This window comes from Ovis aries, chromosome 7 (genome assembly GCF_016772045.2).
Source record: "Ovis aries strain OAR_USU_Benz2616 breed Rambouillet chromosome 7, ARS-UI_Ramb_v3.0, whole genome shotgun sequence".
In the NCBI taxonomy this organism is placed as follows: domain Eukaryota; kingdom Metazoa; phylum Chordata; class Mammalia; order Artiodactyla; family Bovidae; genus Ovis; species Ovis aries.
The window spans coordinates 22,609,946-22,634,965 of NC_056060.1; the positions used below are offsets into that span (position 1 = coordinate 22,609,946).

The 25,020-nt window shown below is 39.3% G+C and overlaps 1 long non-coding RNA gene, 1 pseudogene and 1 gene segment (V, D, J or C); all 3 read right to left on the reverse strand.

Annotated features, from left to right (window-relative positions):
• Positions 1-2,246: 2,246 nt before the first annotated feature.
• LOC121820042 (uncharacterized) lies at positions 2,247-5,206 on the reverse strand. The gene is made up of 2 exons (XR_009601442.1): positions 5,011-5,206; positions 2,247-4,880 (listed from the first exon to the last, which is right to left on the reverse strand). It is a non-coding gene; the product is annotated as an uncharacterized LOC121820042 (long non-coding RNA).
• Positions 5,207-15,908: 10,702 nt separating this feature from the next.
• LOC132660106 (T cell receptor alpha variable 26-1-like) lies at positions 15,909-16,899 on the reverse strand (annotated as a pseudogene).
• A 7,049-nt stretch (positions 16,900-23,948) lies between these two features.
• Positions 23,949-24,612, reverse strand: LOC132660107 (T cell receptor delta variable 1-like). The segment is given in 2 exon segments: positions 23,949-24,295; positions 24,506-24,612. Coding segments are annotated over 2 exon segments (396 nt in total).
• Positions 24,613-25,020: the final 408 nt, after the last annotated feature.

Consider the following 25,020-nt stretch of genomic DNA (forward strand, 5'->3'; position numbering starts at 1 on the left):
TTGCAAAGTTGTGAAAAGAATAATATATATGAGAAGAAAATATTAAAGTGAGTTCATTATGTCTGATGTTTAGAAATCTTGGAGTAGTGGTGGGGATGAGAATGAAAATTTCCTGGAAGTAATACCATAGATGGCCACAGAAACCTTGATTTTCACTTATGGGCCATGGTGAGCTATAGAAGGTCTTGAAATAGAATAGCAATCTAATCCAAATGTGTGTTTTAGAATGATTACTTTGGAGAGTTTGGAGTGGTAGGAGCTCATGGGTAAAGGATATATTTAAGAAATTATTCCAACCAACTTGGTGAGAGATTACGAGAATCTGAACCAGGATAGTAACAAGGGAACTAAAAAGAGGTGGTTGAATGTGAGAGATATTTAGAAGACAGGATTGATGTGACTTCATATATCAGTCAACTTTGAAGACAGGATTGATGTGACTTCATATATCAGTCAACTTTGAAGACAGGATTGATGTGACTTCATATATCAGTCAACTTTGACTAGCATAGGACTTAGTATAAAGAACCTCACAATCTCAGTGGCTCGCAGGAAGAAAGCTTAATGAATGGTCCACTGTGTGTTACTTGTGGGTCAGCTGCCATTCCAGCACTGTGGCTCTGCTCTTGCATACAAGTGGATTCAGGTCTGCTCCCATGAGTTGTCTCTTCATTCTGAAACTGGTGTCTGCTTCACACTATGGAATAAAACCTGAAAGGACTACTACTGTTTGGTATGTGCAGGGAAGAAACAAAAAAAGACATATCATGTAAATATATTTAGTTTTAACTAGGATATAAATATCCACTCACATTTTATTGGTCAAACATGGTCACATCATTATGTCCAAAGTCCACAGTTTGGTGAAGTATCAGAAATACACTCTGGCTAAATGTAAGCATAGCAAGAGAGAGAGAGAACAAGTAGCCAACAAACAATATACACTATTGCTCTTGGGCTTCCCAGGTGCACAGTGGTAAATAATCTGCTTGCCAATGCAGAAGATGCAAAAGACGCAGGTTCAATCCCCTGGGTCAGGAAGATCCCCTGGAGAAGAAAATGGCAACCCACTCCACTATACTTGCCTGGAAAATTCCATGGACAAAGGAGCCTGGCTGGTTATAGTCCATGGGGTCACACACACGCATGCACACTTGGAAACGAGCTACATGAGAATGAGCTTATAGGGCAGTCACAGGTTAACCATCTCAGGGCAAAGAAGATGTATTAACTTCAAATATTTAAGAAAGGTTTTTGTGAAGACCTAGGTGAAATCAATAATAAAAGTAACTTGCTTTCCCCATTTCTCTCTTTTATTCTATTGGTAAAATTTGAAGAACATGCCTTAAGTGAATTAATTGCTCACAGTAAGAACCTCTTGTATAAGATCTTGTCCCCTTATCAGAGCAGATGGTTCTGTTCTGGTGATGAAGGCTTTATGGCTGCTAAGTTTCCAGGTTCACAGTCAAGTACTTGGCTCACAAAGTCATAATAGTGAGAGATTTGTGATTTTTTAAAAAAATTGTTTTAGTTATCCTTTAATTTTCCTCAGGTGCACGTGACTACATGATAGAGAAAACTAAAGGGCTAGAGTTCACCATACCAAAACATGTCACCTAATAATTGAAATTCAGAAGTGAAATCTTTCCCTCCACGATACTCAGCAACCAAAAACATTTTGGCCGCTGACTTACAGCTATTCAGAATAGTCCAGAATCTTGCTGAAAAGCAATATACTTTGAATCTTTATTTTCCTTTCATGGGCATCACAGCAGTCTCTAAATGAGCCAGACTGGACTCATTTTTCCATCTACTATCTTTTGAACACTGTCCTATGGCTCCTTTCTTTCTTGTAACTACCCCAGTATACAAGTAACAAAACTAAGATTAAAATATTTATCAACTTCTTTTTGCTGTAATTCAATTGAGTTGGAATATGCATACACCTACCCTCTTAAATGTCTTTATATTGCTTTACTTATCAGGGATTATTTCTACTTTCCAGGTTTGATTATAATTGAATTACATACATACTCAAATAGTTTTGCATAATACATGCTGCATAGTACATACAAAACTAGAGAAACACCAAGAAAAAAAGTTGAAGAGGGTAGACAGGGTAGGAAATTAGAAAATGATTTGAGCTGTGCGTAGTAAATATTTCTATGAGATGAAGTTCATAGATTGAGTCTTCTTTTTGCCTTTTACTTTCTATATGAAAATTAACTTTTACAAAGTTAGTTAACTTTACTTTTTTAAAGCTTTTTATTTTATATTCCTCTAGAGTAGGAAATGGCAAACCACTCCAGTATTCTTGGCTGGAAAATTCCATGGACAGAGGAGCCTGGAAGGCTATAGTTCATGGGGTCACAAAGAGTCAGCACGACTGAGTGACACATAGCCAATCAACAATGTTGTGATGGTTTCAGATGGACAGTAAAGGGACTCAGACATACATATACACGTATCCATTCTCCCCTAAACTTTCCTCCCACATGACATTGAGCAGAGTTCCCTGTGCTATACAGTAGGACTTTGTTGGTTATCCATTTAAAATATAGCAGTGTGTACATGTTGATCCCAAACTCCCTAACTATTCTTTCTCCTCACTCTTCACCTCTGTTCATTCTCTAAGTCTGTGGATATGTTTCTGTTTTGTAAATAAGTTTATTTGTATCATTTCTGTTTAGATTCTTTATACAAGGAATGTCACACACTATTTCTCCTTTTCTGTCTGATTTGCTTAAGTATGATCATCTCTAGGTCCATCCATGTTGCTGCAAATGACATTCATTTCATTCCCTCTAATGGCTGGGTAATACTCCATTATATACCTGTACCATATCTTCTTCGGAGAAGGCAATGGCACCCCACTCCAGTACTCTGGTGCCATATCTTCTTTATCCTTTCCTCTGTCAATGGACATTTAGGTTGCTTCCATGTCTTGACTATTGTGAATAATGCAATGAACACTGGAGTGCAAGTATCTTTTTGGACCATGTTTTTTCCTCTGGGTATATGCCCAGAAGAGGGATTGCTGGTTATATAGGAACTCTACTTTTAGTTTTTTGAGGAGTTTCCATACTGTTTTCCACAGTGACTGCACCAATTTACATTCCCACGAACAGTGTAGAAGGGTTCCCTTTTCTCCACACCTTCTCCAGTGTTTATTGTTTGTAGATTTTTTTGATGATGGGCATTCTGACTGGTGTGAAGGGATACCTCGTCATTTTGATTTGCAGTTTTCTAGTAATTAGCAATGTTGAGCATCTGTACACGTGCCTGATGGCTATCTGCATGTCTTCTTTGGAGAAATTTCTATTTAGGTCATATGTCTATTTTTCCACTGGGTTGTTTGCTGTTTTGTTATTGAGTTATATAAGCTGCTAGTATATAAAGCCCTTGTCCATCACAACATTTGCAAATATTTTCTCCCAGTCTGTAGCTTGGGTCTTCATATTGTTTATGCATTCTTTTGCTGTACAAAAGGTTGTAAGTTTTATTAGGTCCCATTTGTTTACTTTGCTTTTATTTCTATTGCCTTGGGAGACTGACCTGAAAAAACATTGGTGAGTTTTATGTCAGAGAAATGTTTTGCCTATGTTCTCTTCTAGGAGTTTTATAGTATTGTGTCCTATATTTAAGTCTTTAAGCCACTTTGAGTTTATTTTTGTGTGTGGTGTGTGAGAGTATGTTCTAATGGCGCTGATTTACATGCAGTTCTCCAACTTTCCCAATACCATTTGCTGAAGAGTGTCTATGTCATAATATTTAAACTAGGTTTCAGAGTAATACATTTGAGAGATGAGCGTGGTTTGACCAAAGAAGTAGCTGTGAAAATGGCAGAGGTGGTTCGATATGGCATTAATTTTTAAGATATGGCCAACTGGATTTCTTTCTGAGTTAGATGTAAGCAGTGAGAAAACAATAAGAGTCAAAGATAACTAAAGTTATAGCAAAAGATATGGACAGAATGGAGGTGCTATCAACTGTAAAGCAAGAGGTGTGGGAGGAGCATGTTGGAAGACAGTTCAGAAGGTGAAAGATCAGAAGTTTAGTGTTGTCCACATTGAATTGGGGCTTCCCAGATGGCTCAGCAGTAAAGAACCCACCTGCCAACCAGGAGATATGGGTTTGATCCCTGGGTTGGGAAAATCTCCTGGAGAAGGAAATGGTAATCCACTCCAGTATTCTTGCCTGGGAAATCTCATGGACAAAGGAGCCTGGGGGACTGCCATCCATGGAGTTGTAAAAAGTTGGACATGACTTAGTGACTAAACAACAACCACAACACATTAAATTAGAATCCTGATCCTTCAGAATGCTATGTCACCACGAAAAAGGAAACTATCCATACAACTCTATTCCAGGTCTGCTCTTGCATAGCTGTAAAACAAGGGACACATTGAAAATCTTGTTTTCCCTCAGGGACCAAGCACTCCCCAGGACTCTGCTTCTCCTTCTGCTCACTTTCATCAGATCAGAGACCTCTCTAAAACCAGGTCAGGCTGAGACCCTGAGTATTTTAAGCTACAATGTCTGAGAAGGTTTTTGTTCAGCTCCCCCTGCAGACTCAGGCACTGTGTCACACAGAGCACAGAAGTACTTGGCAGAGTCACTCCAGTGGGCTGAAGCTTTCATCAGGTGGAAGGAGTTTTCATTATTTTTGAATTCAGCCTCGAAGCCTTTGATGCCTTTAACCCGGGTGGGCCCTGATAGATACTTCAGTAGAAACTGGAGGCCTTGGCTGGGGTACTGGACATACCAGAAGAGGTAAATAGATCCACCATAAGAATAGTTGCATCTCAGCTCCAGACGGTTTCCTTCAGAGACGTTGATGTGACCGTCAGGCTGGGTCACTAACTGGGCTCCAGTTCCTCCTGCAACATCAATGCAGAGTCAGTGAATCCAGGACACACCTATCTACAATGAGACAGTGTTTCCATTCAGATACCCCCAAAACAAAATTCCTTCTATATAGGCAGAAGCATAGAATATAATGTTACTTACTTGCTGTGAAGAGCATTCCAAGTAGCAGAAAAGTCGCTGAGAGCATGGCTATGAAGGGAGGAAGATCTCCCCTGAGGAGCAGGAAGGAATGTGCCAGGGTGTGCTGAGTCCTTGTAACAGGGAAAATCTGAGAGTTAAAGAGATCCCTGTTTAGGCAATCCTAGCTACTATCAGTAAGAAATGCTTCCTTAAGAATGACTGCTCCTGACGTTGAGCCTGTTCATATATGCACTTCAATGAGCTGTAAGATAAAGAAGCTCATAGGAGTGAGATAGACATTTCCAGTTTATGCAACATCACCCTCTGCAGGTCAACAAAATAAACAAATTGAGTCTTCAGGCTTTTGTGCCCCATCTCCTTTCTGCTCCTATTTCAGCTTGAATTACTTAGGATCCTAAGCTGATGAGAGTGTTTCAGGTGTTTGCTTACTAAGAGGCTCTTTTAGTATTATGAATTAAATAGCATTATATAATCACATAAAGTAAATTAATCTTTATTTTCATAGATGAGAAAATTGAAGCAAGGAAGGAAGGATGTAATTTGTTCAAGATCACAGTAAGTAATCTGGAATTTGTCCCATTGGTATGATTCAAGAATCTGTATCATTGGCCACTGACAATTTAGCACTATGGCCATTAGGCTAGATATTATCCTCACTTATTAGAGGGGAAATCAAGTCCTTTAGAAGTTAAATGATTTGTCCAAGGACATATAGGATTAGAACCTAATTCAATTAGACTCCACTATGTTGTCAGTCTACTGACAACTACTGACAATACTACTCTTTAGAATAAATACAATTTCATCAAGACACACACCCAGAGAAAACTTCACAAGAGAATAGAAGCTAAAGAAAATCTCCAAGGAACTCAAAAACTGATGTGAAGGCCAGTAGGAAAAAGTATCAGAGAAACCTCAAAGGTAGTCCAGAGAGGTACATGGCAGATCGGAATTGACTGGTGTCCTGAAAGAGCAGGAAAGTGGAGTTTCAAAAGGGAAGGACTGTCCATCAGAGCAGTTGCTAAAAAAATGTCCACCTAGTGAGATGATGACCGAAAAGTGTCTACTGACTTTTAGCTGCACAAAGATAATGACTTGAGTCTTTCAGCAGAAACTCAACTGTAGTAGAGACAAGACAAAGGAGAAAAATTTTGGAATACAGAAATCTCTTTCCAGAGGCTGAACTGTGAAGGGGAGAAAAGACATGGTGCTAAGTAGACAAGGATGCTGAAGTGTAATCATAGGGGTTTAAAGATTGAGATATATTTACATGTTTTTGGAAGTGTTCTATAAACAATGGATCAAACTTCTGAAGAGACAGCCAGGATAGAATATGGACCACAGGTAGGAGAATTAATTTGTGAGGAGAAACGGTTATTTCCAACTTTACTGGAATGAAGGAGGAAAGAATTGGTTTGGATTTCAGTATTATTTCAAGGTATGAAGGCAGAAAGTTGACACATTTATTAATTGTAATGAATTTTTTTTCTTCTTTTAGATAGAAATTAAGTACCTTCCAAGATAATTAATAGAAGAGATCCTGGGTTAAGAAATCTGATGAGTGTGAGAAGTTTTGAAAAAGTCACTGGAGGAATTGACAATGAGAAGTGATTAGAGAAAAAGAATGCTTTCTTGGAAGCCCTGTGGATCTAGTTAGTGTTGGAGGTGATAACAATTTCAATGACACCAGTCTGCTCATCTGTGTGATTTTCTTGAACTCTGCTTTATCAAAGTATATAAGAAGGTGCATAAGAAGCCAGATGTTAATCCATGATTAGGAATTAATAAGATCATTGATATGACATAGAATTAACTCAAAACAATGAAGTTAGGGACTAAAGACTGATTGAAGGAGGGCTGTGAAGTTTAGATATTGTAGAAAGAGAAATAAAAGATTGGAAACTTCTGAGAAATAAGATAACAATAAAGACATCTGGGGACTAAATGATCATAAAGAGTCAAAGAATGAATGCAGCAGATGTATATGAGTCTAAGAATCCGAGGATGCAAGGTTTAGATAGGATGTAGGATTTCAGAGGTGGAGCGGCATCTAACTGGAGAAATAGCATCACATCTTTCTGGAGTGTGGCCATGGGAGTTTGTGACTGAGAGGGATCCTAATTGATAGACTTTGGAGCTGATGAGTTCAGGTTTCTCTCTGAATTGTCCTCTCTGAATTTAAGTCAAGGAGTATTTTAGGTTACAGTAGAATCTTATGTGTTTACATCTTCAATATATAAGGGAGAATGTGGTGGTGTCGCACTGAATAATTCTCACAAACACACAGGATTGTAAGAGATGGTGCAGGGAGAGTTCATGGAAGAGCAACTCTCTGAGAAAACACTAAGCGCATATTTATTGGTAACTTAATGTGTAATCTTTAACTAAGAGCAGTAAAGCAAGAGAGAGACCAGAACCCTTGGGTTAAGGAAGCTACCTCCTGGAGGTCTGCAGGGAATCAGATGAGAGTCATAAAGAAAGGTCTCTGAAGAAAGAGGGGTTCGTTAATCATGCAGAACAGCATCTTGCATTGCTGACGTGTCAACCAGAACATCGAACTTGAAGGCAGAGGAGAGCAAGGAGGGAATGAGTAAGATTCAATTCCAGGAGACATTTCTGAGAAAACAGTAAAACATGGTTCCCACAGAAGAGTGTCTGATGTTTATAAAGATGGGAGTGATAAAAGCAATAGGGAAAAGTAGGGGTAAAAGGCAAAGCCCCAAAGGGTCAAAGACAAGAGTCTGTTTTTTTAGGGGGTTTGGTACTGACAAGAATGCTGTTCTCATCTCTAAATTTGAAGTGTTTTAGATGAGGGAGGACCAGAAGTAACCACAAGTGAAAGAGCTCTATTACAAACAGTCAGGTTTCAGTTAGGATATGTGGAAGGAATTTTTGCAGGGGCTACTGAATGTTTATTTTCAATAGAGTGAGGATTTAGAGGGCAAAGTAGAAAGCAGTGTGGGATGGTAAGAGGTAGTTAGGTCAGTGTAGAAAATTTAACAGGTCAGACTCCTTGGTGAATCATTCCTCTCTGCAAGGAGTCAATCAGGGGTAGAATTAAGTGTGCCTTCAAAGGTCCTAATACAGGGGAATGTGGCCACAACCACTCAACTGCGCTCAAGTCTCTAAGAAGTCATAAATCAGTAAATTTTGGCTATCCCAATGGATTGTTTTCAGAAGTGTTCTTTTCTTTGTGTTCAGGGAATTGTCTTCTCCATGTGCCGTGTGTGTATACACTTGTTACATGTTTCTTATAACCCTCTTACATCTTATCTACTTTGGGGCCAAGTCAATTTGAAATCACTTAGTATGTTGCATATTTCATGCAATTCTGATAGAATGAATTAGATATTCTTCTAACTTAGAATCAGTCTCTCAGATGTGCCTAACAGATGGAGTTTGTGAAACATTAGAATTCTCAATGTGGCATTGTTCACATTGTATTCTTGGGTATTCAAGAAGACTGAGAAATTTGTCCTGGTGTGTAGGATGTGTACGGAAATGTAAATGGCTATGTTTATCATACTTTGGAAATTGTTTTGATTCTGTGAGTGAAATCTGAGGTAACAGATACTTGTACTCAAGTCTTGGAAAGTACAATGAGAATTCTTTTTAACGGCTGAGTAATACTCCATTGTGTATATGTACCAAAGCTTTCTTATCCATTCATCTGCTGATGGACATCTAGGTTGTTTCCATGTCCTGGCTATTATAAACAGTGCTGCGATGAACATTGGGCTACATGTGTCTCTTTCAATTCTGGTTTCCTCGGTGTGTATGCCCAGAAGTGGGATTGCTGGGTCATAAGGTAGTTCTATTTGCATTTTTTTTAAGGAATCTCCACACTGTTCTCCATAGTGGCTGTACTAGTTTGCATTCCCACCAACAGTGTAGGAGGGTTCCCTTTTCTCCACACCCTCTCCAGCATTTATTGCTTGCAGATTTTTGGATCGCAGACATTCTGACTGGTGTGAAGTGGTACCTCATTGTGGTTTTGATTTGCATTTCTCTGATAATGAGTGATGTTGAGCATCTTTTCATGTGTTTGTTAGCCATCCGTATGTCTTCTTTGGAGAAATGTCTATTTAGTTCTTTGGCCCATTTTTTGATTGGGTCGTTTATTTTTCTGGAGTTGAGCTGCAGAAGTTGCTTGTATATTTTGAGATTAGTTGTTTGTCAGTTGCTTCATTTGCTATTATTTTCTCCCATTCAGAAGGCTGTCTTTTCACCTTGCTTATATTTTCCTTTGTTGTGCAGAAGCTTTTAATTTTAATTAGATCCCATTTGTTTATTTTTGCTTTTATTTCCAGTATTCTGGGAGGTGGATCATAGAGGATCCTGCTGTGATTTATGTCTGAGAGTGTTTTGCCTATGTTCTCCTCTAGGAGTTTTATAGTTTCTGATCTTACATTTAGATCTTTAATCCATTTTGAGTTTATTTTTGTGTGCGGTGTTAGAAAGTGATCTAGTTTCATTCTTTTACAAGTGGTTGACCAGGCTTCACAGCTGAATTCTACCAAAAATTTCGAGAAGAGCTAACACCTATCCTACTCAAACTCTTCCAGAAAATTGCAGAGGAAGGTAAACTTCCAAACTCATTCTATGAGGCCACCATCACCCTAATACCAAAACCTGACAAAGATGTCACAAAAAGAAAACTACAGGCCAATATCTCTGATGAACATAGATGCAAAAATCCTCAACAAAATTCTAGCAATCAGAATCCAACAACACATTAAAAAGATCATACACCATGACCAAGTGGGCTTTATCCCAGGGATGCAAGGATTCTTCAATATCCGCAAATCAATCAATGTAATTCACCACATTAACAAATTGAAAAATAAAAACCATATGATTATCTCAATAGATGCAGAGAAGGCCTTTGACAAATTCAACATCCATTTATGATAAAAACTCTCCAGAAAGCAGGAATAGAAGGAACATATCTCAACATAATAAAAGCTATCTATGACAAACCAACAGCAAACATTATCCTCAATGGTGAAAAATTGAAAGCATTTCCCCTAAAGTCAGGAACAAGACAAGGGTGCCCACTTTCACCGCTACTATTCAACATAGTTCTGGAAGTTTTGCCCACAGCAATCAGAGCAGAAAAAGAAATAAAAGGAATCCAAATTGGAAAAGAAGAAGTAAAACTCTCACTGTTTGCAGATGACATGATCCTCTACATGGAAAACCCTAAAGACTCCACCAGAAAATTACTAGAGCTCATCAATGAATAGAGTAAAGTTGCAGGATATAAAATCAACACACAGAAATCCCTTGCATTCCTATACACGAATAATGAGAAAGTAGAAAAAGAAATTAAGGAAACAATTCCATTCACCATTGCAACGAAAAGAATAAAATACTTAGGAATATATCTACCTAAAGAAACTATCTCTGATATTCTTAATAGATTGTGATAAATGGAATAAATTTCTACTTGTTTTATTAAAAATTTTAACTATTGTGTTTGTCATAAGGTGGTTGACACCAGATAGTTTGAAAGATTATGATTTAATGTAGCTATATAAGTCCCTGGAAAGATGCAAGGAATTCTAACTTTGCAGAAAAGAACAAAAAATATTCAGTTAGACATCAGTTGATACTCACAGTCAACATGTTTTCACAACTATAAGTCAATGTAAATGTAAAAAATGCATATGATGATTCAGCAATGTGCCTAAGGAGGCACAGTGCTTGTCAATCCTAAAGTAGTGAACCAATTTGATGAATAAAAACCCTCTTCTTATATTGGGGCTTTTCAGGTGGCACTAGTGGTAAAGAACCTGCCTGCCAGTGCAAGAGATATAAAAGACAGGGTTGAGAAGATCCCCTGGAGTAGGGCAAGGCAACCCACTTCAGTATTCTTGCGTAGAATCCCATGGACAGAGGTGACAGAATACAGTCCAGAGGGTCACAAAGAGTTGGATATGAGTGAAACAACTTAGCATACATGCACATTGTGTATAGATAAAGTATATTTGGATTGTTAAAATAAAAAAAAATACGGGTAACTTCCTATTTGTGGAGGATGCAAGATATGTCTTCTTACTCTGTTGAAGTATGACTGTTTATAGCATATAGAGGGCAAGATGCCACTTCTCCAGAAATTTTATATGTGCCCTTTACTGAACATCTAATCAAATTTTCTAGTATCTAATTCATATATCTAATTAAATTTTTCATGTACATGCCAAAATGATTCTACAAAGATGTGTAAGACAACATTCCTTATGATAGCAAAAAACAAGAAACAATTATTCGTTAATGAGCTAAAAATTAAATAATTATTAATTAATTTAATGATAAGATGTTTCAAAGTACTAAATAAACATCAGAAAGAATGTAGTGGGCCACCCTCAGTTCAGTTCAGTTGCTCAGTCGTGTCCAGCTCTTTGTGATGTCATGAATCGCAGCACGCCAGGCCTCCCTGTCCATCACCAACTCCCAGAGTTCACTCAGACTCACGTCCGTCGAGTCAGTGATGCCATCCAGCCATCTCATCCTCTGTTGTCCCCTTCTTCTCCTGCCCCCAATCCCTCCCAGCATCAGAGTCTTTTCCAATGAGTCAACTCTTTGCATGAGGTGGCCAAAGTACTGAAGTTTCAGCTTTAGTATCATTCCTTCCAAAGAAATCCCAGGGTTGAGCTCCTTCAGAATGGACTGGTTGGATCTCCTTGCCGTCCAAGGGACTCTCAAGAGTCTTCTCCAACACCACAGTTCAAAAGCATCAATTCTTCGGCGCTCAGCCTTCTTCACAGTCCAACTCTCACATCCATACATGACTACTGGAAAAACCATAGCCTTGACTAGATGGGCCTTTATTGGCAAAGTAATGTCTCTGCTTTTGAATATGCTATCTAGGTTGGTCATAAATTTTCTTCCAAGGAATAAGCATAGTTTAATTTTATGGCTGCAGTTACCATCTGCAGTGACTTTGGAGCACCCCAAAATAAACTCTGACACTGTTTCCCCATCTATTTCCCATGAAGTGATGGGACCAGATGCCATGATCTTCATTTTCTGAATGTTGAGCTTTAAGCCAACTTTTTCACTCTCTTCTTTCATTCTCATCAAGAGGTTTTTTAGTTCCTCTTCACTTTCTGCCATCTGTATATCTGAGGTTACTGATATTTCTCCTGGCAATCTTGATTCCAGCTTGTGTTTCTTCCAGTCCAGCGTTTCTCATGATGTACTCTGCATAGAAGTTAAATAAGCAGGGTGACAATATACAGCCTTGATGTACTCCTTTTCCTATTTGGAACCAGTCTGCTGTTCCATGTCCACTTCTAACAGTTGCTTCCTGACCCGCATACAGATTTCTCGAGAGGCAGGTTAGGTGGTCTGGTATTCCCATCTCTCTCAGAATTGTCCACAGTTTATTGTGATCCACACAGTCAAAGGCTTTGGCATAGTCAATAAAGCAGAAACAGATGTTTTTCTGGAACTCTCTTGCTTTTTCCATGATCCAGCGGATGTTGGCAATTTGATCTCTGGTTCCTCTGCCATTTCTAAAATCAGCTTGAACATCAGGAAGTTCTCGGTTCACATATTGCTGAAGCTTGGCTTGGAGAATTTTTAGCATTCCTTTACTAGCATGTGAGATGAGTGCAATTGTGCGGTAGTTTGAGCATTCTTTCGCATTGGCTTTCTTTGGGATTGGAATGAAAACTGACCTTTTCCAGTCCTGTGGCCACTGCTGAGTTTTCCATATTTACTGGCATATTGAGTGCAGCACTTTCACAGCATCATCTTCCAGGATTTGAAAGAGTTCAACTGGAATTCCATCACCTCCACTAGCTTTGTTTGTAATGATGCTTTCTAAGGCCCACTTGACTTCACATTCCAGGATGTCTGGCTCTAGGTGAGTGATCACACCATCGTGATTATCCGGGTGTTGAAGATCTTTTTTGTGTAGTTCTTCTGTGTATTCTTGCCACCTCTTCTTAATATCTTCTGCTTCTGTTAGGTCCATACCATTTCTGTCCTTTATTGAGCCCATATTTGCATGAAAACATGTACCCCAATGTTCATTGCAGCACTGTTTATAATAGCCAGGACATGGAAACAACCTAGATGTCCATCAGCAGATGAATGGATAAGAAAGCTGTGGTACATATACACAATGGAGTATTACTCAGCCGTTAAAAGAATTCATTTGAATCAGTTCTGATGAGATGGATGAAACTGGAGCCGATTATACAGAGTGAAGTAAGCCAGAAAGAAAAACACCAATACAGTATACTAACACATATATATGGAATTTAGGAAGATGGCAATGACGACCCTGTATGCAAGACAGGGAAAGAGACACAGATGTGTATAACGGACTTTTGGACTCAGAGGAGAGGGAGAGGGTGGGATGATTTGGGAGAATGACATTCTAACATGTATACTATCATGTGAATTGAATCGCCAGTCTATGTCTGACGCAGGATGCAGCATGCTTGGGGCTGGTGCATGGGGATGACCCAGAAAGATGTTATAGGAGGGAGGTGGAGGGGGTTCATGTTTGGGAATGCATGTAAGAATTAAAGATTTTAAAATTTAAAAATAAAAAACTAAAAAAAAAAAAGAAATAGAAAAAAAAAAAAGAAATGTTCCCTTGGTATCTCTAATTTTCCTGAAGAGATCTCTAGTCTTTCCCATTCTGTTGTTTCCTCTATTTCTTTGTTTTGATCACTGAAGAAGGCTTTCTTATCTCTTCTTGCTATTCTTTGGAACTCTGCATTCAGATGCTTATATCTTTCCTTTTCTCCTTTGCTTTTCACTTCTCTTCTTTTCACAGCTATTTGTACAGCCTCCCCAGACAGCCATTTTGCTTTTTTGCATTTCTTTTCCATGGGGATGGTCTTGATCCCTGTCTCCTGTACAATGTCACGAACCTCATTCCATAGTTCATCAGGCACTTTATCTATCAGATCTAGGCCCTTAAGTCAATTTTCACTTCCACTGTATAATCATAAGGGATTTGACTTAGGTCATACCTGAGTGGTATTAATTAATTATTAATTAATTTAATTATAAGATGTTTCAAAGTACTAAATAAGCATCAGAAAGTATGTAGTGGGCCTCTCTACTTTGCTTCAACTGTAGAAAGAGCTCCAGGACATTATTAACTGTAAATTAAAAGGCACGGTGTAAAAAAATCCAAATAAATTCAATTTAATGGCAAATTTTTTGATCTGTGAGTACATATGTATGTATGTGTATAAATGTGTATGTAGTTGCATACAGTGATGTGCAAAATATGTGTGTGTGTGTTCAGTTGTGCCCAACTCTTTGCAACTCCCTAGATGAGCCACTCAGGCTCTTCTGTCCATGGAATTTCTCAGGCAAGTATACTGGAATGGGTTGCCATTTCTTACTCTAGGGGATCTTTCTGACCCAGGAATTGAACCTGCCTCTGTTGTGTCTCTTGCATTGGCAGGCAGATTCTTTACCTCTGCACCACCTGGGGTTCAATTCAGTTCAGTGGCTGAGTCGTGTCCGACTCTTTGCAACCCGATGGACTGCAGCAGGCCAGGCTTCCCTGTCCATCACCAACTTCCAGACCTTGCTCAAACTCATGTCCATTGAGTTAGTGATGCTGTCCAACCATCTCATCCTCTGTCATTTCGTTCTCCTCCTACCTTCAATCTTTCCCAGCATCAGGGTCTTTTCAAATGAGTCAGTTCTTCACATCAGGTGGCCAAAGTACTGGAGCTTCAGCTTCAGCATCAATCCTTCCAATGAATATTCAGGACTGATTTCCTTTAGGATGGACTAGTTTGATTTCCTTGCAGTCCAAAGGACTCTCAAAAGTCTTCTCCAACACCACAGTTCAAAAGCATTAATTCTTCTGCACTCAGCTTTCTTTATAGTCCAACTCTCATACCCATACATTACTACTGGAAAAACCATAGCTTTGACTAGATGGACCTTTGTTGACAAAGTAATGTCAGTGCTTTTTAATATGCTATCTAAGTTGGTCATAGCTTTTCTTCCAAGGAGCAAGCATCTTTTAATTTCATGATTGCAGTCACCATTTGCAGTGATTTTTGAGCCCCCCAAAATAAAGTCTCTCACTGTTTCATTGTTTCCCCGTTTATTTGCCATGAAGTGATGGGGTTGGATGCCACGATCTTAGTTTTTTGAATGATGAGTTTTAAGCCAACTTTTCCACTCTCCTCTTTCATTTTCATCAAGGGAAAGCCTTTCATCAGGGAAACCTTTCACCTGGGGAACTGTAAAAAAATATATGTAACTGAAATAAACAGGCTGATATGACATACATTAAACTGTCAGAAAAGGGCAGTGGGAGGAATCTCCTTCATTTGGTGGAATAAAGGAGATACAGCTATGAGCCTTCACTTTGCTCTGCCTGAAAGTTTTATGATGAGATGGACCTATGTGCTGCTTAGAGAATATAAAAAATGATGAAAACTCTTTATAGAGGCAGAACTTCTAGACAGATTATAAATATTCACTTAGCTTTTGTTTCCTTAAAAATTTTTTTAATCACAAATGTGTGTTCTAGAGTAGTAACAAAATAATACTTCAGATTTTCCTCTGAGTAAGATCAATCTGCAAGTGAAACAACTCTAATAATAAGCGTTTCTGAGTATGGATTTGTCCTGGATCCAAATGAAAGAAGCCTTTGGAACAGGAGAATTATTTGTGTTTTCCTTATCTTTTCATCTTTAACACAGTGAAACCAACATTTTATTGACACAAGGAGGAGCCATGACAAATTATTAATACCTCTTCACTTTATTCCTGTGTTAAAATAATGATTCTTAATTTCCTTATCATTCATAGCCACATCAACCAATGGAGCACTTCTTCCTTGTCCTCTTTCTCTTCTTTTCTTTATCCATCTTCTTCCATTTCCCTTCCCTTCATTTACCTCATGTCTTACTGCTCTTCTGACTCTCCTTCCAGATGACTCTAGATTTGCTCTTGTGACTGCTCCCCCAACTATATCCCCCCCATCTTCCCACCAGAGATGCTGCACAGGTGCAGCCCCGTCTGTCCCAGTGTGCCTCTCTCACGATGCAGTAGTACACAGCGGCGTCTCTCAGGGTGACCTGGGGCAGGACCAAGGTGCTGGACTTTCTGTCTGAAGCTATGGTCAGAGAGGCCATGCTGCTGTTCCCTGTGCCTCGTAAGCCATGAATGACATACTGTGGGCTCTGATTGGGATTTTGCCGATACCAATGTATTTAGACATTTCCACCAATGGTAGAGTGGCTACAAGTCAGGGTTACATCCTGTTCTTCAGCATAATCCATGGAGCTGGGCTGTGTGGTCTTAGCATCAATCACATTCCCTAAAGGGTCAAGAAAATAAAATTATCCCCTGAAAACAAATCAGTGTAATTCCATGGATCAAGGGCACAACACTCCCCAAACTGTCTGGACCTACCCACTACTCCAGTGTTTTTATCTATGTCCTGAGAAATATTATTGGTGTTTATTATACAGAGACCAAAGACACATGGCAAGAATCTGAGAAGTCTATAGGCTTTATCCCGGGGTCCTTGGCTCAATAACCCCAGAGATTTCTTCCAACCTGCTTACTGCTAAGGTCTCTTCTGGATCATGGCTATGAATTAACCTGTCATATGGAAGTTTGTACTCCCTAGCAAATGCATAGAGCTGTTCTCAATTCCATTGCTACAATGCTGAATAAAACACAGGGAGGGGAGTAGAGAGCAAATGACCCTTATGATTCCTTGCCCTCAAAGTCATCCCTTGTAGACGTAGAACACTTACCCAAGGTCAGAAAAACAGTTACTCCAATCACCAGCCTCATACTTCAAGGACAAACCAGGACTGTGGGCTCAGAGCTCAGACTTGTGTCTGCTCCTAGGCTTGTTTCCAGAGAATAGAAACAACTGCTGCTCTTAGAGACTTACAACCAGTGCAGGTACCCATTGCAGTGTGTTGTTGCCAGGATCTGTCAGCCAATGATCAAGCAGTTTCCTGTCTAGGTCTTCCTGCCCTGTTTTAGTCACATCCGGCAAAGAAGGCGAGACAGCCCCAACTCACAGGGTACTGACTGATATTTTTGTGAAGTTTAAAGTCTGTCTCTGGAAAAGGAACACCAGTCACAATGGTGTGTCTATCCAGAACCTGTGTTCTATCATTTTTCTTCAAAGAAATTTTCTGATGCTCCGTGAAGCTTGTGGAAAACATTGTTTAATCCCAGAAAGCTTTACTGAGCTCTATATTGTACAGAGATGAAAATTCCCATCCATGTTCTAGTAACTGTATGTGAGATTTCAAAGTAGGCTGTGGTTGTTCTGAGGGACAGGAGATATTAGTAACATTGAGACAAAAGCTAAACATCTTGAGCTTGGACATTGGAGCTCAGCATCCTGAAAATGTCCTTGGAATCATGCATCTGTCTCCATCTAGGAAGATATTTCTCAATGCATCAGTTCTTCATATAGTAACTGATGACACGGATGGTATTCTCCTCATCCTCCTTGAACAATGGTCCTTAATCCTTATGTCCTCTATGCCCATGTTTGTAGGTGCTCTGCACCAAAGATGCTGAGACAGAGAGACACCAAGGATGCTGAGACAGAGAGAAAAGACAGAAGGAAAAGCAAACTATCTGGGGTGGAGAAGTGTGGAGGTGGGTGATCCTGGCAGAAAAAGAGGAGTGAAGAGAAAAGAGCATAACGAATCGGGAAGGGAAGAGTTAACAGGGGTGGGAAATGGGAAAGCAATGTTTAGGGAGGTACATGGAAAAGGTTAAGGCTATAAGGCTATGATTCCCTGAATCCTTGACCACATGCACTCAACAAAGGATTATAAAATCAGTTTATCTAAAGACAATGAAAATCTCATTTTTCTTCACTTTTCTGTGGAACATCGATGGAAAACTTGTTTCCTTTCCTTTATAGCCAGGAAGGACCACTGTTTCCAAATGAAGCAGCCCCCTCTTGAGACTGAATAAATAAACTGCAGAGCTAAATTCCCACCAGAAGTCAACCTTTTGAAAATTTCCTCATATTGAAATGCAAATATCCCTGGTGGCTCATCCGGTAAAGAATCCACCTGCAATGTAGGCAATGGGGTTCGATCCCTGGATCAGGAATATCCTCCGGTAAAGGAAATGGCTACCCACTCCAGTATTCTTGCCTGGGTAAATCCATGGACAGTGGAGCCTGGTGGGCTACAGTCCATGGTGTCCCAAGAGCTGGACGCGACTGAGAACACACACATCGCAGCTGTACTACCTCTGTACTCAGCTGTGTTTTCTTAGTCTATACGCTCCACAGAAGATTTCAAATATTTTTGACTCCTTTATTTTGTCATACCCCATTATGATCCTCAGTTGTCAGCTTCTTTGTAGTTTTCCTTTTGTCCTTAACCTTCCCATATTTTTAAGGTTATTCAATGTTTATAAGATAAACAAAGATAATCACAATGGTATGATCACTCACCTAGAGCCAGACATCCTAGAATGTGAAGTCAAGTGGGCCTTAGAAAGCATCACTTCGAACAAAGCTAGTGGAGGTGATGGAATTCCAGTTGAACTCTTTCAAATCCTGGAAGATGATGCTGTGAAAGTGCTGCACTCAATATGTCAGCACATTTGGAAAACTCAGCAGTGGCCACAGGACTGGAAAAGGTCAGTTTTCATTCCAATCCCAAAGAAAGGCAATGCCAAAGAATGCTCAAGTCACCACACAATTGCACTCATCGCACACACTAGTAAAGTCATGCTCAAAGGTCTCCAAGCCAGGCTTCAGCAATATGTGAACCGTGAACTTCCAGATGTTCAAGCTGGTTTTAGAAAAGGCAGAGGAATCAGAGATCAAATTGCCAACATCCGTTGGATCATGGAAAAAGAAAGAGAGTTCCAGAAAAACATCTATCTCTGCTTTATTGACTATGCCAAAGCCTTTGACTGTGTGGATCACAATAAACTGTGGACAATTCTTCAAGAGATGGGAATACCAGACCACCTGACCTGCCTTTTGAGAAACCTATATGTGGGTGAGAAAGCAACAGTTAGAACTGGACATGAAACAACAGGCTGGTTCCAAATAGGAAAAGGAGTACATCAAGGCTGTATATTGTCACCCTGCTTATTTAACTTCTATGCAGAGTACATCATGAGAAACGCTGGGCTGGAAGAAACACAAGCTAGAATCAAGATTGCTGGGAGAAATATCAATAACCTCAGATATACAGATGAGACCACCCTTACGGCAGAAAGTGAAGAGGAGCTAAAAAACCTCTTGATGAGAATGAAAGAGGAGAGTGAAAAAGTTGGCTTAAAACTCAACATTCAGAAAATGAAGATTATGGCATCTGGTCCCATCATTTCATGGGAAATAGATGGGGAAACAGTGGAAACAGTGTCAGACTTTATTTTTTTGGCCTCCAGTATCACTGCAGATGGTGATTGCAGCCATGAAATTAAAAGATGCTTACTCCTTGGAAGGAAAGTTATGACCAACCTAGACAGCATATTGAAAAGCAGAGACATTACTTTGCCGACTAAGGTCCGTCTAGTCAAGGCTATGGTTTTCCAGTAGTCATGTATGGATGTGAGAGTTGGACTGTGAAGAAAGCTGAGAACCATAGAATTGATGCTTTTGAACTGTGGTGTTGGAGAAGACTCTTGAGAGTCCCTTGGACTGCAAGGAGATCCAACCAGTCCATTCTGAAGGAGATCAATCCTGGTTGTTCTTTGGAAGGAATGATGCTAAAGCTGAAACTCCAGTACTTTGGCCACCTCATGTGAAGTGTTGTTTACTCATTGGAAAAGACTCTGATGCTGGGAGGGATTGGGGGCAGGAGGAAAAGGGGACGACAGAGGATGAGATGGCTAGATGGCATCATCAACGCTATGGACGTGAGTTTGATTGAACTCCAGGAGATGGTGATGTACAGGGAGGCCTGTGCTGCGATTCGTGTGGTCACAAAGATTCAGACACGACTTAGCATCTGAACTGCCCTGAACTGAATGTTTATAAAGAGAGGTTGCTACATATAAAGTACTCGAGTTATCTGTTTTCTGAATGAGTAGATGAGTTATTATTCATGAACTTAGTGAAAGAAATTATGCTGAGCAACTCTTGAAGTTATTCTAAAAGCCATCTTTCAATCCTTTGGAAGTCAAATTAAACAAAAGACTCCAACAGGATAAATAGAGGGTTATATTTGTGGACAAATTCAAGAACAGATAACAACCATCCCAAATCTAGGATGGAGGAAAATTTAACTAATGATATGGAAATAAATATGGCAATCAAGCTTCATTCATTTAACAAATAATCACAAATAATCTTTGGGAGTCTCTCTTTGGTGGATCACATGCACACACAAGTCAACACCCACTACTACTGAAAATATAGGAACAAATGAAAATGAATTCATTTAGGCTATGTAAGAATATATTATTATATTAGCAAAAGGCAGAAGAAAACTAGCATGAACATTTTGTTTGTTGGTTTCTTTGACTTTATTTTTTAGAATATGGTACAAAACACTTCAAAGTGTCATTTTAAATAATATTGAAAACCAAAATTATATGAAGAATCTAAAAATAAATTTTCTAGCCTATTGCCTCTTTTCAGAATTTTTCATTTTAGAAGATTATATCTTGACCATATGAGGTGAGGTTATCTTCCTTTGCTTGATGAAAACCTAAATTATGTACTTAATTTACTTTCAAATAATCAAGAGAATATGCTGAAAGGCTAACGTCTCTTTTGTATGTATGCATGATGGGAGTTATGGGAGTAAGTATGATGAATACTCCTAACAATCCAAAAATAAAAGAGAAATTCCCAAATCTAATAAAGGGTATCATTGAAAATATCAAAGTCAATATTATTCCCTATAGGATCACAAACAAGACAGGTAGACTATAACTACTTCTATTCACTGTCCTAATGGAGGGCATGAGATCAAACCAGGAAAGGAAATAAGATGTATTAAGTTTGAAAAGGAGAAGCAAAACTACTTTAAGTTACAGATCATAAGTTTATACATGTAGAAAATACAAAATACCTCTAAACAAACTGTAAGAACTAGAACATATTAGTGAATTGATAACAGTCACCAAACACAAAAATCAATTTTATTTCTAGATTCTAGCAAAAGCAGTAGAAAATGCAATTAAAATGTCATTTATCAAATGCTTGGGAACTAATTTAATATAAGGTATGCAAGACCTCTTCTTGATTCCTCTTCAGTAACTCTAGAATAGTTTTGATTTGGGAGAAAAAAATCACAGATCATTTTAGGTGATGAGAAATGTCCTCACTTCTGAGGTCTGGGGTAACTAACATAAATCAGGGCCTGGTACTCAGTGGTGACCAGTCCTTGCCGCCTACAGACACTGATATCAGGAAAGACCATTTCCTAAGGCTGCTCAATGAAATAGTGTTTTCAAGACCCCAAACAAGAGGTTGGTACTGTCTATTTGGCTGTTGAACTAAATCTGTTCTCATATTGACAGGTACCTAGCTCTGTTCTGGCCATTTCAGACCATAATTAATGCCCTCTATTCACATTTTTCTTAACCCAGTTAACCCTAGCTCTGGATTTGATGCTGGGTATTTAGATCAATTAAAGGTAAAAAAGTTATATGAAATAAAAGATAAAATTATTATATCCATAGCAAGTAGCCTTGCTTCCCAGGTGGTTCTGTGGTAAAGAGTCTGCCTGCCAACCAGGTGGATTATTTTTATTTACACATCACACGTTTGTACATGTAGAAAATACCCCTGAGTTGGGAAGATCCCCTAGAGATGGGAATGGCAACCCACTCCATTATTCTTGCCTGTAAAGTCCCATTGATAGAGGAGCCTGGCGGGCTACAGTCCATGGGGTCGCGAAGAGCTGGACACGACAGAGACTAAACAACAGCAGCAATGCAAGCCTCCACAACAATCTCAACATTAACGAAGGAAATTAGAGAGGACACAAATAAAGAGGCTATGGATCCAGAGACTCCATATGTTAAGATGTCAATTGTCCCAAATCAATTCATAAGTTCAACACAATCCCAAGCAAATTACCTCAATCTTTTGTGGTAGAAGCTATTGTACAACTTATGTGGAAGTGCAAAAACCTAGAATAAGCCTTGAATAAGACAAAGAAAATATCTCTTGCATTTCCAGATTTCAAAAAGTGTATTGAAGCCCCAGTAATTAAGATAGAATGGTCTGTTGGTATGAGGATAAAATAAAGTCAATAAACAGAATCAAGTCCAGAAAGAGGTCATAATGCATGTGTCACCAATTTTTTTTTTTTTCTCTAAAAGTGCCTATGCAGCTCCATGGGGCTTCCCCTGTGGTTTAGCTGGTAAAGAATCCACCTGCAATGTGGGAGACCTGGGTTCAATCCCTGGGTTGGGAAGATCCCCTGGAGAAGGGAAAGGCTACCCACTCCAGTATTCTGGCCTGGAGAATTCCATGGACTATGAGTTGGGCACAACTGAGTGACTTTCACTTTCACTTTTAAAGATGCCTATGCAGCTCCATGGGGGGTGGAATGTTGGTCTTTCTAGGATAATAGCTAGAATAATTGGCTATTTGTATTTTTTGGAAGTACCAGTGTCTTGTAGCTTTCTGTGTATAAGTTCTGTACATGTTTTCTTAGATTTATGCCCAGGGATTTAGGGTAGTTCTTGAGCCATTGCAAACAATGTTATATTATTAATTTAGATATCCACATGTTTATTGCTAGTATACAGAAATGCATTTGATTTTGTGTTTACCTTGTATATCCTGAGACCTTCTGAATCCACTTACTAGTTGTAGGAGTTTTGGAGGGTATATTCTTTGGGATTTTCTGCATAGATAGAAAATAGTGGTAATTTGACTGCCTTTCTGGCTTAAAAGGTTGTTTATATATTTACTTGCTTTACTGCACTGGCTACAACGACCAGCACTGTGCTGAAGGAGAGTGATTAAAGTGGATATTCTCCCTTTGTTCCCTTCCTTAGAGAAAAATATAGAGTCTTTTACCAGTAAACATGCTAAGACTGTTTATTATTATTCCTGTGTTTCTTAGAGTTTTCACCATGGCAGACTACTGGATTTGGGCAAATGCTTTTTCTACACATTGCTGCTGATGAACTAGCTCATCTTATTGTTGATTCACAACTCCTCCACTTCCCATTAGAAGTCCTCCTCATCTTTGTCTTGGGCCAAGTGTGCATGTAGCATGATGGCAAATGACAGCCGCTTCTCTTCAAGGTCACCCAGTATTGTGAGACTGAAGGAGGTGAGACAGACAAGTCTTTGTGGGTTCCAAGTATCCTCATAGTTAAGTATGACTTTATGTGTCACAGTTTGTCCATGCTTTCATCCTCACCAAACTTTCCTTCACAAATGTTACTCTAAGCTCACTTAAAGTGAATTCAGGCTCAACATCAGATATAAAAACAACAGCTTTGTACAGACTTGTCCACCAGCTCTAGCCATTGCCTGAGATTTAGTCCTTATAACTTATCTCTTATTCCACATCATGCGTGGTTCTGTTTTTCTGATTGTGCCCTGACACAAAGTCTAAGAGGAAATGATTAATGACATGGTTTTGATGGTGACTCCACACAGCTAAACCCAGGTTTGTGATGAAGTAAAACTGTCAGTTTAAAGTATTATGGGACAAGTTTTCAAATCTAGACAACTTTACACATGTTCTGTATGGTTGACTTACAAATAAACAAAAAAAAAAAAAAAGGAAAAGCAAAGCAATTCAGTATATTATATGGAGAAAAAGAAATTCAAGAGGAGAATGCATTAGTAGAAAGTTACTCTGGACACCTGTTTCCAATGACATAGAAAGTGCCTTTATCTAGAATTAAATCTTCTGATCCAGACCACAACTTAAACAACCACAGGACTATCATTTCTTGTCTGGGGTCTGTGTGCATTTCAGCTGGGGCCCTACAGCAGGGGGGCTCTCTTATCAAGCTCTGGGTTTTTGTACAGCTTTTCCTATTACTTCAAGCACTGTGAGTTCACGGAGAGCACAGAAGTACTTTGCAGAATCTTCCAGCTGTAAGGATGAAATGATGAGGCTGATGGATTTATCTGCTTTCTGGAAATTTACAGAGTAGCGGCCGTTCCTTGCATTGCTGTTTCCTGAATACTGTTGAATAAGGTAAGTCATCTGTCCACTGGGAAGTTGCTTGTACCAAAAAAGGTAGTAAGCACCCCAACTTGTTTCATACCGACAATTCAGGGTGACTGACTGCCCCACTTGGCCGGATACATCCGACTGGTCTTGAGTAACTTTCTGGGCCACACCAGATCCTGTGGGAAAAAAAAATCAGAAAACAGAGATGAAGCAATGAATAAAATAGTGTAGGAGTGATTTAGGATCCAAAGACAAAAAATTGAAATCCTAAGACGCTTGCTTTTCCCCAGTCCTCCTTTCCTCCCCAAGTCCCTGTGAAGCTCTACGTGCCTGTGTGCAGTCCTTTCACCCTGAACATGTGCACCCATGCTTGCAAGCATCCCTACCAGAGAAGGTGAAGGCCAGGAACACCCAGAGCAGACTGGAGAGCGGCATGAGGCACGGATTTCCCTGCACATATGAGCTTAGTTCTGCCTCAAGCTGAGAGTTCAGTGTCTTTGAGTGCCTGGCAGCACATATACATACCACCTGGAACCTGTGTGACTCCCCGGAACAGGAAGTGGGGGCTGTCATGTTCATAGACCACGTGGTCTGGGCACACATGAGGAAAAGTCTGGCTCACCACAAACCTTTACTTTGTCTGCTTGTCTTTCCCTGGTCATTAAATTAGGCAGATCCTGAAAGAAGGCACAAAAAAAGCAATCAGTATTAAAATTTGAGCTGAGGGGAACTGAATATTAAGCAAGTTGACATACATCAATAATTATTCAGCAAAATGTTTTTTTCCACCTGATTTAAAATATAATTTACTATAGCTTATGAAATGTTCTGTTATCTATTAACTGGTTGTTTATTTAGCCTATACTTACTTTTCTCCATCCAGAATCTAATGACTCTTTAG